Genomic DNA, 15,510 nt, shown 5'->3' with positions numbered 1-15,510 from the left:
TAAATGGCATAATGTTACTGCAGTTTAAAATGGTATATATTATTACAACTTTAAATGGCATATATTATTAGAGTTTTAAATGGCATATATTCTTACAGTTTTAAATGGCATATGTTACTGCAGTTTTGGTATATAGTATTACAGTTTTAAATGGTATATATTATTACAGTTTTAAATGGTATACATTGTTACAGTTTTAAATTGGTGGATATCAGGTTTGGGACAATTCACTTTCAATTATCTTTCAAATATTGAAAATTCCTTTGCCATGAAAATGTCATGATATCCTAGAAATGGATGATACTTATGGAACTATACAACTATATAACCTGTCTGTGTAACAGTGATGATGAGCTGCTGCAGTACTTGATCCAGCTGGTCCAGGTCCTGAAGTACGAGTCCTACCTGGACTGTGACCTCACGACCTTCCTGCTGGAGAGGGCCTTGTCCAATAAGAGGATAGGACACTTCTTCTTCTGGCATCTCAGGTTAGGGTTTACGTCTTGTAGAAATTCCCAGGTTTGGGCTTGGCGCTAATTCGATATGATAATTTATTGTCTTTCAATGGGATCATATTTTGACAAGCACCTATTAACTCAGATTTCTCACAAACTTTTATCTGAAATATTTGAGGGAATGTGATTTGAAAATCTGTGGTTTTGGTTTTATGTCACACTTTACCATGCAGTTCAATGAGATTAACATCAACTGGATTACATAGCCTGTGATTTCACAAATGTGAGCAGATACTGTATCACGATATATATCAACATCTAGAAAAGGTCCTTATGATTATGTTATATTATGATAGTGAATTCTTCCATATCACCAAGCCTACCCCCATGTATGTACTGTATACGACACAACCTTTGAGTGGAAAAGTTGTGTCTGAAGCCATCGTCTTGGTTGTAGGTCAGAGATGCATGTTGCATCAGTGAGTCTGCGCTTTGGCCTGATTCTGGAGGCCTACTGCAGAGGGAACATCAACCACATTAAGATCTTAACCAAACAGGTGAGCGCCCCCACATACGCAGACAAATAACACATCATTGAAATGTCACCTTTTGTTGCGTAAAATACCCTGACATTTTCCTTTTTATCTCCACACAGAATGAGGCTCTGGTCAAAATGAAGGCCCTGAGTGACTTTGTCAAGTCGGGCTCTCAGAAAACGACGGCAGAGGACCTAAAGCAGTGTATTAAACAGGAGACGTACCTAGAGGCCCTTTCAGACCTGGTGTCACCACTCAACCCCAGTATCATCCTGTCTGAGATCTGGTGAGGGGCTGGACATGCTTGTACACGCGCACACACACACACACACACACACACACACACACACACACACACACACACACACACGCACACACACACACACGCACACACGCACACACACACACACATACACATGCATTTATTTTGAATGCTTTATATGAATCCACCAATTAAATTATACATTAACATGGTTTAAGGGTACTTAAGGTTACAAAGACATGCACGCAGAGACACACACACACCAAGGTTGGGGTCCATTTGCTTTCAGTCCCATTAATAAAAACTAGATATAGAAACCCATGTTAATATAATATTATAACATCTCAATCATTTCTCAGTAGGTTGGATTGGATCGAGATACACATGCACACAGAAATGAGTGAATGGAATGATAATGCTGTGTTAAAGGGATAGTTAAACATTTTAAGAAGGCTGGAACAGAAACTGGGAATCCTTTCAGTCCATCCAATAATCTTTAGATATTGGAAGCAAAATTATACTATCTGATGCATGAAGCATGAATATTGCTTAGCTTAGATTTAGAATAATTCATGCCCCTTATTGACTTCCACTAGCATGATTACTGATTAGCATGATGCTAACAAATAACAAATGAGTGTGTCTGACTTCCACCCAAAAGGACAATATAATGTGATACGGACATACATACCTTATGCATACTGCACCTTATGTGTATACTGTACACTTCATCAGAGCATATATTTAGCATTTTTAGCATTTATCATTTTTAGATTATTAGATTATATATTGTAACTATATTTATTGAAGGGCAAATATAACTGAGAGGGCATACATACCCTCATCTTGCACCTGGTTGCGCATGTCCAGAGTTAATTATATTAGAATATTGTTTACACTGTCTTTTTTACTTCTCCACTGTACTATAATTATATTACCTGTCTTCTACTACCTGTACCCCCCCTCCCCCCTCCCCCCTCCCCCATGCTGCTATGATGCCTGAATTCCCCCAAGGGGCTCAATAAAGGAATATATTATCTTATCTTAATGATGAGTGTGTTTGCTGTTAAAAGTGTGGACAGATGCAGGTTCATGGACTCAAAGATGAAGCCACTGTGGCTGATGTACAAGAACCAGTGGCTACAAGGAGACATGGTGGGCATTATCTTCAAGAGCGGAGATGGTGAGAGACATGAAGAACTGGACACACACGCACACACACACACACACACACACACACACACACACACACACACACACACACACACATACACACACACATCACCTTATCTTATCTTATACTACACATGCACACGGCACGCATAATGTTTGCAGATGTGCAAGTGTTTATTTTGCTAAATGTAAATGTAACGTGAGCTCTTCATCTCCAGATCTTCGACAGGACATGTTGACCCTGCAGATGATCCAGCTGATGGAGAACCTCTGGAAGAAGGAGGGCCTGGATCTCAGGTAGGACCAGGCTCTCTCTCTGCATTACAGCGGCCATTTTGGGCTCCTAGAGTAGAGCTGTGTGCTGATGAAAACAATCTCCCTCCTCCACCCCCACCAGGATGATCCCATACGGTTGTCTCTCCACCGGGAACAAGATGGGGCTCATCGAGGTGGTGAAGTGCTCCGACACCATCGCCAACATCCAGCGCAACAACAGCAACAGTGCCGCCACCGCCGCCTTCAACAAGGACGCACTGCTCAACTGGCTGAAATCCAAGAACCCAGAGTGAGTGTGCAGGACATTCTTCTACTGTGAGCCTCAACCTTCTTCTACTGTGAGCCTCAACCTTCTTCTACTGTGAGCCTCAACCTTACATATTCTACTGTGAGCCTCAACCTTCTTATACTGTGAGCCTCAACCTTCTTCTACTGTGAGCCTCAACCTTCTTCTACTGTGAGCCTCAACCTTCTTCTACTGTGAGCCTCAACCTTCTTCTACTGAGAGCCTCAACCTTACATCTTCTACTGTGAGCCTCAACCTTCTTCTACTGTGAGCCTCAACCTTCTTATACTGTGAGCCTCAACCTTCTTATACTGTGAGCCTCAACCTTCTTCTACTGTGAGCCTCAACCTTCTTATACTGTGAGCCTCAACCTTCTTCTACTGTGAGCCTCAACCTTCTTCTACTGTGAGCCTCAACCTTCTTCTACTGTGAGCTTCAACCTTCTTCTACTGTGAGCCTCAACCTTCTTCTACTGTGAGCCTCAACCTTCTTCTACTGTGAGCCTCAACCTTCTTCTACTGAGAGCCTCAACCTTACATCTTCTACTGTGAGCCTCAACCTTCTTCTACTGTGAGCCTCAACCTTCTTATACTGTGAGCCTCAACCTTCTTATACTGTGAGCCTCAACCTTCTTCTACTGTGAGCCTCAACCTTCTTATACTGTGAGCCTCAACCTTCTTCTACTGTGAGCCTCAACCTTCTTCTACTGTGAGCCTCAACCTTCTTCTACTGTGAGCTTCAACCTTCTTCTACTGTGAGCTTCAACCTTCTTCTACTGTGAGCCTCAACCTTCTTCTACTGTGAGCCTCAACCTTCTTCTACTGTGAGCTTCAACCTTCTTCTACTGTGAGCCTCAACCTTCTTCTACTGAGAGCCTCAACCTTACATAATATTCTACTGTGAGCCTCAACCTTCTTCTACTCTGAGCCTCAACCTTCTTCTACTGTGAGCCTCAACCTTCTTCTACTGTGAGCCTCAACCTTCTTCTACTGTGACATCTTCTACTCAGGGTTTGATCTTTCTGGAAACTTTCAGGGAATATTCTCTGGATGCTGTGGTGGAACTGGAGAGGTTAATTATGAACGTGGTAAAATCTTCTTGGTTGATAGAAATGTATTGTTAAAACATGGTTAATCAAATACAACTTAGGTTAGGAGTTTGGTAGAGGACTTGACTTTCTCTGGTCAGGAGAATAGGTCAAGCACCCACCCCTCAATCTGTGGGATCATCTTTTAAGCTATCTTGGAGGAGAGGGGGCGGGGGAGGGATGACCAGGTGAGGGGTGAAGAAAGGAGGGTACCGGGGGAGGGGGGTGTTAACAAAAGGCCTTGAAAGGAAATTCCACAATGCCTTTGTCTGATTGGGTTTTCATCAGGGTTTTGTCTAGTAGTGTATTGCATGCAGCATTTCAAAACAAAGGCCAACAATACCCAGGTGGATATTAGGTGGTAGGTGGAAGACCATGGTTGGACTAAATGTGTGGGTGATTTGCAGAAAATGGATTTGAGTCTGAAGTTATTGAGCACAATCTAAAGAGCTCTCCCTAACCTGTCAGATGTAATGAATAAGCTCTCCGACGTCACCTTGGCATGCCGGGCCCCATTGACTCTGAGACAGAGGCTTGGTAACTACTTGAAAGCACACAGAGGATAAGTGTGATAACTGAACACACACAGTGACCCCCGTGGACGTCTAGACCAGCCACATAACAAAGCTGTCAATCATTTATTGTCCACAGGAAGTCTTCTGTAAATATTTCATATCCATTGCAACAGTAAGGAAATCCTGCCCCATGACTCAAATTGTATGTGGGGGTAGGGGTAGGGGAGTGCCTGTGTTCAAATACATTCATGTGATTGCATAACTGTGTGTGCATTGTGCATATGTGTATGTGTGCGTGTGCGTGCATGTGTGTGTCCGTTCGTATGTGTGAACTGTGAAGGAGCTACAGGCGGCATGTGTCCCTCAATGAAAACGTAGCGAGGTCTGTGGTGTAAGAGAAAAGATAAGAGAAAACGACATGTGATAATTGACCACATTCACACGACGGGAAAGCTGGGAAGAAGGTCTTCATGTCTTTGCTTCTCTGACCTTTTCAGGGATAAACTTGAAGAAGCAATAGAGGAGTTCACACTGTCTTGCGCCGGCTACTGTGTCGCCACGTACGTCCTGGGCATCGGAGACCGTCACAATGACAACATCATGATCAGGGAGACTGGACAGGTGAGATGTGATGCCGCACTAGTACCAGCCGCACTACCAGCCATCCTGCCGGAAAGAATCCTTGGTAGACACCAGTGCAAATCAGTGTCAATAAGTGTGTTTTCTAAACATGTCGATTTTTTTTGTGTTTGTTCTGCTCTGTTCCTTAACATGATAGTACCACAAGGGGGCGTTTTTACATCAGGATGCACAATGCTGTGAATCTATACATGTAATATTAGCCCAGGTTTACGTTTCCATTCCCTTTTTTTATGTCAAAGATGGCAAAACAGCCACTGTTCAAAATGGCCTTAAAAGTTCTGGATTTTCCCTGAATTTGTGAATCTTGAAATGTTGAGCATCTATTTGGGTTTGTTAAAGCCATAATTTCTCAGAGCATACAGATATGACTGGGTAGACTTTGACTAAGTCAGTGAAGTTTAAAAGGGATCCTATAGTTTGGTCCAGGCTACTGTAGATGACCTCTCACCTCTCACCTCATCAGCTGTTCCACATCGACTTTGGCCACTTCCTGGGGAACTTCAAGAGGAAACTGGGGATCAACAGGGAACGCGTGCCTTTCATCCTGACTTATGACTTTGTCCATGTGATCCAGCAAGGAAGGACCAACAATAGTGAGAAGTTTGAGAGGTACAAAGATAACTTGTAACTCTATAAAGAGTCTGGATCCTGTGTACGTCTACTGTAATGATATTGATCTTCTTACTTCCTATTGGTCAGGTTCAGGGAGTGCTGTGAGCACGCCTACAAGATCCTGTGTCGGAACGGGACACTGTTTGTCAATCTCTTTGCTATGATGAAGGCAGCAGGACTCCCTGAGCTATCTTCCTTTAAAGATATCCAATATCTAAAGGTACATGATGATGATGATGATGATGATGATGGTGATGATGAGGTTGTTTATCACGATGATGATGATGTTTATGTTTATCATGATGATAATAATAATGATGATGGTGGTGATGATGAGGTTTGTTTATCATGATGATGATGATGTTTATCATGATAGTAATAGTGATGGTGGTGATGATGATGATGATGATGATGATGATGGTGATGAGGTTGTTTATCGTGATGATAATAATAATAATGGTGATAATGATGATGAGGTTATTTATCATGATGATGATGATGATGATGATGATGATGGTGTTGGTAAGAATTTCAATGTTTTCTGCTGTTTTGTTTTGATTTGAAAGGACTCCTTGGCTTTGGGGAAATCTGAGGAAGAGGCGCTGAAGCATTTCAAAGTGAAGTTCAACGAAGCTCTGAGAGAGAGCTGGAAGACCAAGGTCAACTGGATGATGCACTCCTTGGCTAAAGACAACAGACCATGAGGATCACTGGATGAAGGGAACTTTAGGAGAGCGACCAAAACTTGGTGGATTTTAATCTTTGTAACAATGCGAGGAAGAAAACGGATGAAACTGCACTCAAATATTTTATTCCATTCAAAGACGTTCGACAAATGTTTACACCTGACTGGCCAGTTGTTCTTATGAACAAGCAACTAAACACAGGCATCCAAAGACAATAACCAATATCTGTCATGTCGGTAAAGTCACAAAGAAAGAATACCAACACACTCCTTTGTCAAACAATAAAATGGTGTCATTGTGGGGATTTTCCAACATGGATATGTAAAAAAACAGTGCACATGGATGTGTGGAAATGACTATTTGAAAAGTACCTGCTAGTGCAAACAGCCTGACAAATCTGACAAAGTAAAGCCTGAAAGTGTGACAAATGTTGCAGCTCAACTAAGGAGTAAAATGGAAAATAAATTAAAACAGTATCAGCAGTATTAGAAGGCAATTGACCATATTCACACAGTGGCTATTTTGCTCTTATGGCATGCTCAGGTTGAGATTCCTTTCCACCCAGGTAGGAACAGGATAGTGAGGAATCCCAACCAGAGCATGACATAAGAACAATTTGCCACCGTCAGTGGCCAGTCACAGAGTAAGGGTTGGTCATTTCATCTATCACATGGTTTACATCACTTGACAATTCAACCTTTTCAAGACATTTTTTATTATTATTGTTTTTGAACATGAACATATATCTTATTTTTGTTTTATTTAAGATTTAAAAAGGTGATTTTAAAGTATTTGTACAAAGATACAATTGAACGGCTGTGAAGGTATTTTAAAAGAGATAATATTAAGTTTAGCCTACTGTCTAATAATATCGCCTTGATGTACAGTATGTTGTCATTGGAGGGATGCTTGAAACATTGTGGACCATATTGTTTTATTGTAACAGAGGAAGTCATTTTGAATGAAATCCAAACTAGAATAAGACTCATTTATTTAAGATAGCATAACCCAATTTCACTTTCACAGATTGATGACAAAAAGGCATTATTGCAGGTGTCAGGCAAGCCCTGCTTACAAATCAGGGTTTCACAAATATTACCCTAGAGCTGCATCAATCCTAGACCAAGATATCAGTCCCCACAGCCCAGACCGACACATTAGTACAACACTGAGAGTTAACTTATGGAAAGGGTAAGCCATAGCATTATGTCTTTGGTGTTGCTCTTGTGATTCTCAACGTGTTGTGTAAATATATAAGCCTCACAAGTCAGACATTAACCCTTTCACTACCACACTACAGAAGGTTAACCATTTGGTAGTGTGGTAGTGAAAGGGTTAACTGAAACCAGATCCCGTCTGGCTTGCGAGGCTCTTGATGTACACTTGAGCCATTTGATCTGCTACAATGTAAATCTGGATCAGTTGCATTGTTCTATACCTCATTTGGTTAATGCAGCAGGGAATTGTGTGTGTGCTCATTCAAATATTATGGTTATGGTGGATACAAGTTATATCCGTATGTCCAGGTCTTACCCATGTGCCTAGCTGTTCATTTTGGTTTCATGCGTAGAATGTCAATGATCTCCCTACTTCAGCATATCTATTGCTGTGAAAATGGCAAATTCTGTCAAATGACACCCATATCTTTTAGTTGTGCATAATATATTACACAAATGACTTTGTGTGAAAGTTGCATGTGTGGGGAATGTTTCTAATGATAGCCTACTTTTGCATTTTGCATTATGACAAGTTGAATTGATCTTTGTCTGTTTTGTACACATTTCTATAGACTGTTTCAACCTGACAACACAAACCTTCTAAATGGACCCTGGTTAATTTCCTGTTTATCTCCTAGCAACAGCATTCCAGTGAAACCATCTATAGAGAAATTATATTTAAGAGTGTAGCTATAGAAAACATCAGTATCTCAACCAGTTTGAGATACGTCTATGCTATAGGTTATTAACATTTTAAGTGCTGGATGGAATACTACAGCCACTCAATAGAGACCTTGCACAGAATGTTTGTGTAGTTGCCCCAAGAGAAATATTTTGGCAATGTTGGTGAATGAGACCCATTGTGCCCCAATACATGTAATGAGTGAATCTAAATGGTGTTATTGTATAAAACTGTCTTTCTTTCTGGTTGAGTGGACATGGTCCTCATTCCAAATGATTAGCTAAATATGACACATTAATCCATTAACTAACGACTATAGTATGTTAAGGAAAAGCCCCACATACATTTCTCTGAGAGGTATGACAGAATTTGCTATGAGAACTTATGACAAAATCTAAATGTTTGATTTCACATATTTATCATGCCTTAATTGGTAGACAAAGTAAAAAAGAAAGAAAAGTCACAATGATAAGATTAAAAATTATTTGACATGCTAATGATTTACACTGGATAAAAGTGCATATTATTCAAATGCAACTTCTCCTGAATCCAATGGTGCCAAGCATTTTATATAATGTCTTCGTTTTTATTTTATTTTAGATGTATCATACCATTTCTGTATCATACTATAGGCTACTAGTCACATGGGGCTACTCATTCTATCAGTTTTCATATAAACTAATGGAAATATAGGTTCCCATGTTCAAACAAATTTAAATGCACTCAATGGCAAGAGAATCATGAGTTTCCATGCATTTCTATGGGTTTTATGGTTATGATAATGTAATCAGATTAACTCATCATGACCTCTGTTCCTTTTAGGTGTTTCACCCACTAACACACACACACACACACACATAAGAGAGAATTCAGACCAAAGCTAGACACATGTTTACAAACATGTGTCTTTGAAATACAGGTGCAGGTGTTTGTTCAAATATCTGGCTAGTTGCAGTTGGTCACTCACCATCACCGTCACTCTTGCAGGCATGGGAGAAAGGGGGGAGGGGTGCTGCAAGTGAGATACGGCTCATTCTAAAAAATATGAACTGTTCAGGATGTGACTAAATTGCTAACATTAAATAACATTGAGAGGGAAGACATTTATGTTGAGTGGTGCTTGACTGGGATTTCTGAAGTCAACCCTGACTCCAACCATTGGAGTCTAGCCGAGTCAAATCCAACATTTGAAGTTGGCATATAATGGACCGGGGGAAGTTGGTTTGATATTGGATGTATATATATAATTTGAGAAAGTAATTACTGCTGATACAAACAGGAGGCTGTGCTGAGTAGAGGCCCACGGCTTACATCTCTGTGATGAGTTTAAAAAATATAAGCAAACACATGCCATTAAACAAGTGTGACATATCTTTAGATGTAGGAAGGTGGGAGGTTTAGCTTAGCTCTTATGTAATCTATAAATTAACTCAACAAATGTATCAGCAGAGCCATGAATTGTGAATCTAAATAAACCTCTCTCAGTCACTAAGCCCATCTGGAGTTTAGTCCCAGAGAGATCAAAATGAGTGAGCTAGAGATGCCGGAGAACGCCTGCATCTGACACATTAGGATTAGGGGAATTACATTTGGGGACATTTTAGAGAGTTTAATTATTTTTTTAATGTAGGCAATGCAGCACCACAGACTCCACAGAGTCTACACACACCTGGAGAGGCCGCCCATTGGTTCTTTGATCTCTCCAGAACCTTTAACACCATCCAGCCACTGTGGTTAGAGGAGAAACTCACGGTGATGCAGTTTGACCATGGCCTGTTGGACTGGATCACTGATTACCTCACCAACAGGCAGTGGCGGCTGGTGAATTCTTCTCCAGGGGGGGCGCTATACCAAAAATGTTGCAAACATGTACCGAGGACGTATCACAATGTCACACACACACAAACACGCGCGTGCACGCATTGGCGAAACCACACACTGAGTATAGCCTACTATCACCATTGCCATCAATCAATATATGATCACAGTCCATGTAGCCAGGTTTCCAATAGCGCCTACACAAACACGCACACCCCGATCTCAAATCTCTCTCTCTCTCTCTCTCTCTCTCTCTCTCTCTCTCTTGCAGTGTCCGTCTTTCAAATGGTGTTGCTTTGATAGATTTAAGTTAACAGAATTATCCATGGTAGCTAACTATAAACCGAAACCAGGCAACAAGGCAAGTCTTATGCAACTGCTGACGAGTGAATACACAGTGCTTGCTTGTGCAGTGCTTGCTTGTCTAGAGCGCCAGAAACCGCGACCCCCCCAGCCCCCCCCAGATCATATTTATGACCATTGATAGGCTAAAATGTATTTACTAGATTCATTACATTGGCCGCTTGCGCGCAGTGACGACTACTCAGTGCGTTTTGTCTAGCGCCCTGGATGCCCCGACGTCAATCACAAACGAGGGGGAGGAGATTAGAATAGCATGCAAAAATCAATGATTTATACTATATTTATTGCTATATTAACACTTTAAGGACCAGCCACGTATATATACGTGTTTCGGTGCCATGCGTTGTGGACCAGAGGCACGTATATAGCCGTGGCAAGTTGTTATTGTTTTATTCCATATTAATAACCGGATCAAGATCCCCGATCGACTCTGCAGATCTACCCGCCTCTGTGGAATCGGCAACATGCAATACCGGCCAGATCCTCTTAGGGGCGCCATCGCTCCACTGCAGTATCATTGTGGGCGAATGGAATTTTTTTATTTTTTTACCCTCCAACGGAGTATCATATTACTCTGATCACAAACCAACGGCATGCACCGTGTATCACGTTTCGAAGCGGAGATTTCACCATGGAATAAGGGGATTTATCATCAACCAATGGACATATCGATCTACCAGATGCCGATCGATAACGGGGAAATGCTGCCGGGTATCACACGGGCTGACGGTAAGACATTTATCACCTAATTTATAGCCGGATCGGAGCTTGCTGTGCAACGCTAGCAATCGATCTGTGAATGTGGCTACTTACACGGACACTGTATTGGTAATCGATAATACTGATCGACGTCCCCCGCCGCCCCCCTTTCATCCATAGATGCTCTGGGATAGTCCGGATCATAAACAGTTTATGTTATTTCATTAGCATATATACAACGGAAATGCCGTTGAATATAACGTTAGTAGCCTTTAGCTCTATAACTAGCTTTCCAGAAAATAGATGATACGAAATCTGCAATAAAGCTTATATTCACGGCGCTATAAAATGACAACCTACCGATGGATTTTTTTTTCTTTAAGCCATTCTGAAGGGACGGTTTATGCACTCAATTGACAATGAGAATGGACAGATAGCAACACTATAAAGTATAGATATAGCTGTTTTTTTACATTCCCCGGTCCTCTAGCCACTAATTAGACTAAGCCCATCGGTCGTCAAAGTGTTAATGTTATTGTGCATTTTAATAGTAATTATTATTCATTTTAAACATGTTTAGTTTATTTTTAGGGCTTCAAGCCTTCAAAATATCTAAAATAAAAAAACACAAGTTCTTCTTCTCCTACTCTCTCATTGCTCTCAACCAGGGGGGGCGGCGCCCCAGCACCCCTAGTGGCGAGCCGCCACTGCCAACAGGCGATAATACTGCAGGGCACTGGTCAGATGTGCTGGTGAGAAACATCAGCACCCCCCCCCCCCCCCCAAGGAACTGTGCTGTCACCCTTCCTTCTACGCACGGTTTGGTGCAAACAGCGGCGATGCTAGCTCACCGGCTAGTGACGTTCACTGGCGCGCCGGCTGTCGTGGAGGGGGGGGGGGCATCCGCGGGGGGGGGGCGGGGACGCCTGAATGCCTTCTACAACAGAACTGCGTTTCCGCGTCTCTGACATGTGACATGTACGCCCAATCGTGGGACCGCAAGTTTCTACACTGGTTAAGCTTAGGCGCTCGTTCGAAGTTGGTTAAGGTTAGAGTTTGTCTTAGAGCATGGCGATAGAACGCCTGCTCTGATTCCGATGGTTAAGCTTAGGCACTCTTTCGAAGTTGGTTAAGGTTAGAGTTTGTCTTAGAGCATGGCGATAGAACGCCAGGTAGTTTGCAGGCTGTTAGACCCGGAAATAGGCGCAGAACTTGCTGTCCCACGATTGGCGCACATGTCACATGACCTGGCCAATCAGAGCGCAAAACTCGAACGTGGAAACGCAGTTCCGTCGTAGAAGGCATACACGCGGCGGGGACGCTCTCTCATTGACGGAACACAGTGTGAGAAGAGCATTTATGCGGGTGAACACCAGGAAGGCTGCTGGCCCAGATGGGATAACAGGACGCATACTTAAGTCCTGTGCTAACCAGCTAGCCCCTGTGTTCACCACCATATTTAATCTATCCCTGGCGGAATCCGTGGTACCTGCCTGCTTCAAGATGTCTACCATTATCCCGGTACCAAAGAAATCCTTCCCAACAGGACTCAATGACTACAGACCGGTGGCACTCACCTCTGTGGCCATGAAATGTTTTGAGAGGCTGGTTAAGGATCACATTTGTGCCTCCCTCCCCAGTGATATGGACCCTATACAATTTGCATACAGGCCAAACAGGTCCACTGATGATGTGGTCTCCCAAGTACTGCACAGCACCCTCTCTCACCTAGACCGCCAGAAGGGGGGCTATGTGAGACTGTTGTTCATTGACTACAGCTCAGCGTTCAACACCATAGTCCCCACCAGACTGGTGGACAAGCTGATCGAGCTGGGTCTGAGCTCCGCTCTGAGCGCCTGGATACTGGACTTTCTGAGTGAAAGGCCCCAGGCGGTCAGGGTGGGGGGTCAGACCTCCAACATCACCCTGAGCATCGGGTCCCCCCAGGGCTGTGTTCTGAGCCACCTGCTGTACTCACTATACACACATGACTGTGTGGCCAAGTTCAGCTCCAACTCCATAGTGAAGTTTGCGGATGACACAGTGGTGGTGGGGCTGATCTCGGACAACGACGAGAAGGCCTACCAGGAGGAGGTTGAGGTACTGGAACGCTGGTGCCAGGACAACAGCCTGCTCCTGAACATTGGTAAAACCAAGGAGCTGATTGTGGATTTTAGGAGAACACAGCAGGGGACACACACACCACTGTGGATAAACGGGGCTACCGTGGACAGGATGAGCAGCTTTAAGTACCTCGGGGTCCACATCTCAGAGGACCTGACATGGACAACACACATAGACTCAGTCGTAAAAAAGGCGAAGCAGCGCCTCTACCACCTGAGACAGTTAAGAAAGTTCAGAGTATCGGGGAAGATACTCCAGTCCTTCTACTCCGGAGCTGTAGAGAGCATCTTGACTGGAAACATCACTGCCTGATATGGAAACAGCAAGGCACAGGACAAGAAGGCCCTACAGAGAATGGTGCGCTCAGCTGAGCGTACTACGGGTATTGCACTACCACCCCTGCAGGTCTTATATAACAAGAGGTGCAAATCCAGAGCCTGCAGAATAATGAAAGACCCTCACCACCCCAACAACAGCCTGTTCAAGCTGCTGCGGTCAGGCAAACGCCTGCGCACACCAGCAACTAGGACAGAGAGACTTCAGCTCAGCTTCTTCCCCCAGGCCATCAGAATCTTGAACACTGAACTCTCCACACACAAGCACACATGAGCAAACACACAACACACATACTGTATACACGCTCACACACTAACAGACACTTTAGCACGAACACACACACGCTGCACAATCATGCACACACTCAACGGTCACTTTACACAATGAAAAGGTCACTTAATTTTTTTTTTAAATAAAAATAAAAAAGAATGGGAGTGGTTCTTGTATAGTAAATAGATGGATATAGCAAGATAGCATAAGGATATATAGTATAACTGTATATTGTATAGTATTGTATAGTGTACATAAGACCCAGTGCCTCATCCGTAGCTATCACTGTATTGCACTATCGCAGGACCTTAGCATGTCTTTACCATGCTTTTTGTAAACTTTATGTACATTATACCTGTTATGTCTCATTCTATGTCTTATTCGTATTTTTATTACTTGTATTATTGCACAATCGCTGCGGGCATGATGACCACCCGCAATTCACTGTATGCTTGTATGCCGTGACAAATAAAACTCTTGACTTGACTTGACACACAAAAACGTGCCACTAGCCATCATGCTCCACAACCATGGGCAAGGCAAGGACTGAGAGAATTAACGGCTGAAGAACTTGAGAACTGTTAGAACCATTTGACTCTTAAACTGCACAGATGCTGGACTCACACATTACTAATTTATTTATTTTTATTTGTATACAATACATATATTTATATTTATTGATAATCCACTCAAGCTGTCTATTTATACCAGGGTAGACTGGGTGTTTTCACATTAGGTACAATTGAGTCGTACTGTGCCTGAGTACAATTGCCCCCCCCCCCCACCGCCACCCCACCCCCTCCACTCCCCCGCTGGCCAGCTTTCACACTAGTAATGCTGTCCTGTACCTGAGTATAGAACTGTACTTAAAAGACCACCTTTTCCTACACAGTGTTCACACTAAGCAAACATTTTGGGGTCAAGTATACTTGGATCCAGGCATGGGTCCCTAGTGTGAAATCCCCCCATGACTCAGTATGGAGTATTGCACATTGTACATAGTAGACTTAGGTTAGCTATATAGATTTGTACATGGGGTTGACTTAGGATAGAATCTGTATATTATACCAGGGTGCTGCTGTACGTGCATTGTGTTGTTATTATCAATAGCGTACAATATGTCTTACCTGTTCACCATATATCTTTATTTATTTGACCTCTGTATTATCTACCTCATCTTTTATTCTTATATTGCCTGTACCCCCCTGTGCTGCTAATGACCCCTGCATTTCCCCAAGGGGATTAATAAAATCAATTTAATCTCATCCTATGTGAAAACCCTCCATAATAAAAATGTGCTCATCTATTTCATCACTCAAATCCAAGCTTAAATATACATTGTTAAATGAATAGCTTCAATCTCATAAAACCATTAATGTCACTTTGTTTTACAGTTTCATGTTAATTTGTTTAGACTAATTATTCATGTTGTTGTTTTTGTTATTATTATTATTAGTACTTTGATTATTAT

General features: G+C 42.5%; 1 protein-coding gene across 1 annotated transcript in view; it reads left to right on the top strand.

Annotated features, from left to right (window-relative positions):
* Positions 1–8,628, top strand: part of pik3cd (phosphatidylinositol-4,5-bisphosphate 3-kinase, catalytic subunit delta) — a 63,960-nt gene extending 55,332 nt beyond the window's left edge. Inside the window, exons 14-23 of the mRNA XM_084333332.1 lie at positions 345–488; positions 913–1,012; positions 1,111–1,277; positions 2,327–2,436; positions 2,645–2,723; positions 2,824–2,991; positions 5,088–5,211; positions 5,696–5,841; positions 5,932–6,064; positions 6,411–8,628. Of these exons, the coding sequence (XP_084189458.1) occupies positions 345–488; positions 913–1,012; positions 1,111–1,277; positions 2,327–2,436; positions 2,645–2,723; positions 2,824–2,991; positions 5,088–5,211; positions 5,696–5,841; positions 5,932–6,064; positions 6,411–6,548 (1,309 nt within the window). The 3' untranslated portion in view covers positions 6,549–8,628. The remainder of the gene's footprint in view (positions 1–344; positions 489–912; positions 1,013–1,110; positions 1,278–2,326; positions 2,437–2,644; positions 2,724–2,823; positions 2,992–5,087; positions 5,212–5,695; positions 5,842–5,931; positions 6,065–6,410) is intronic.
* The last annotated feature ends 6,882 nt before the right edge of the window (positions 8,629–15,510 follow it).

Source organism: Notolepis coatsorum (assembly GCF_963971535.1).
Source record: "Notolepis coatsorum genome assembly, chromosome: 17".
NCBI lineage: Eukaryota > Metazoa > Chordata > Actinopteri > Aulopiformes > Paralepididae > Notolepis > Notolepis coatsorum.
The sequence above is the reverse complement of the archived record's forward strand: the minus strand, read 5'-3'. Positions and strand labels throughout refer to the sequence as shown.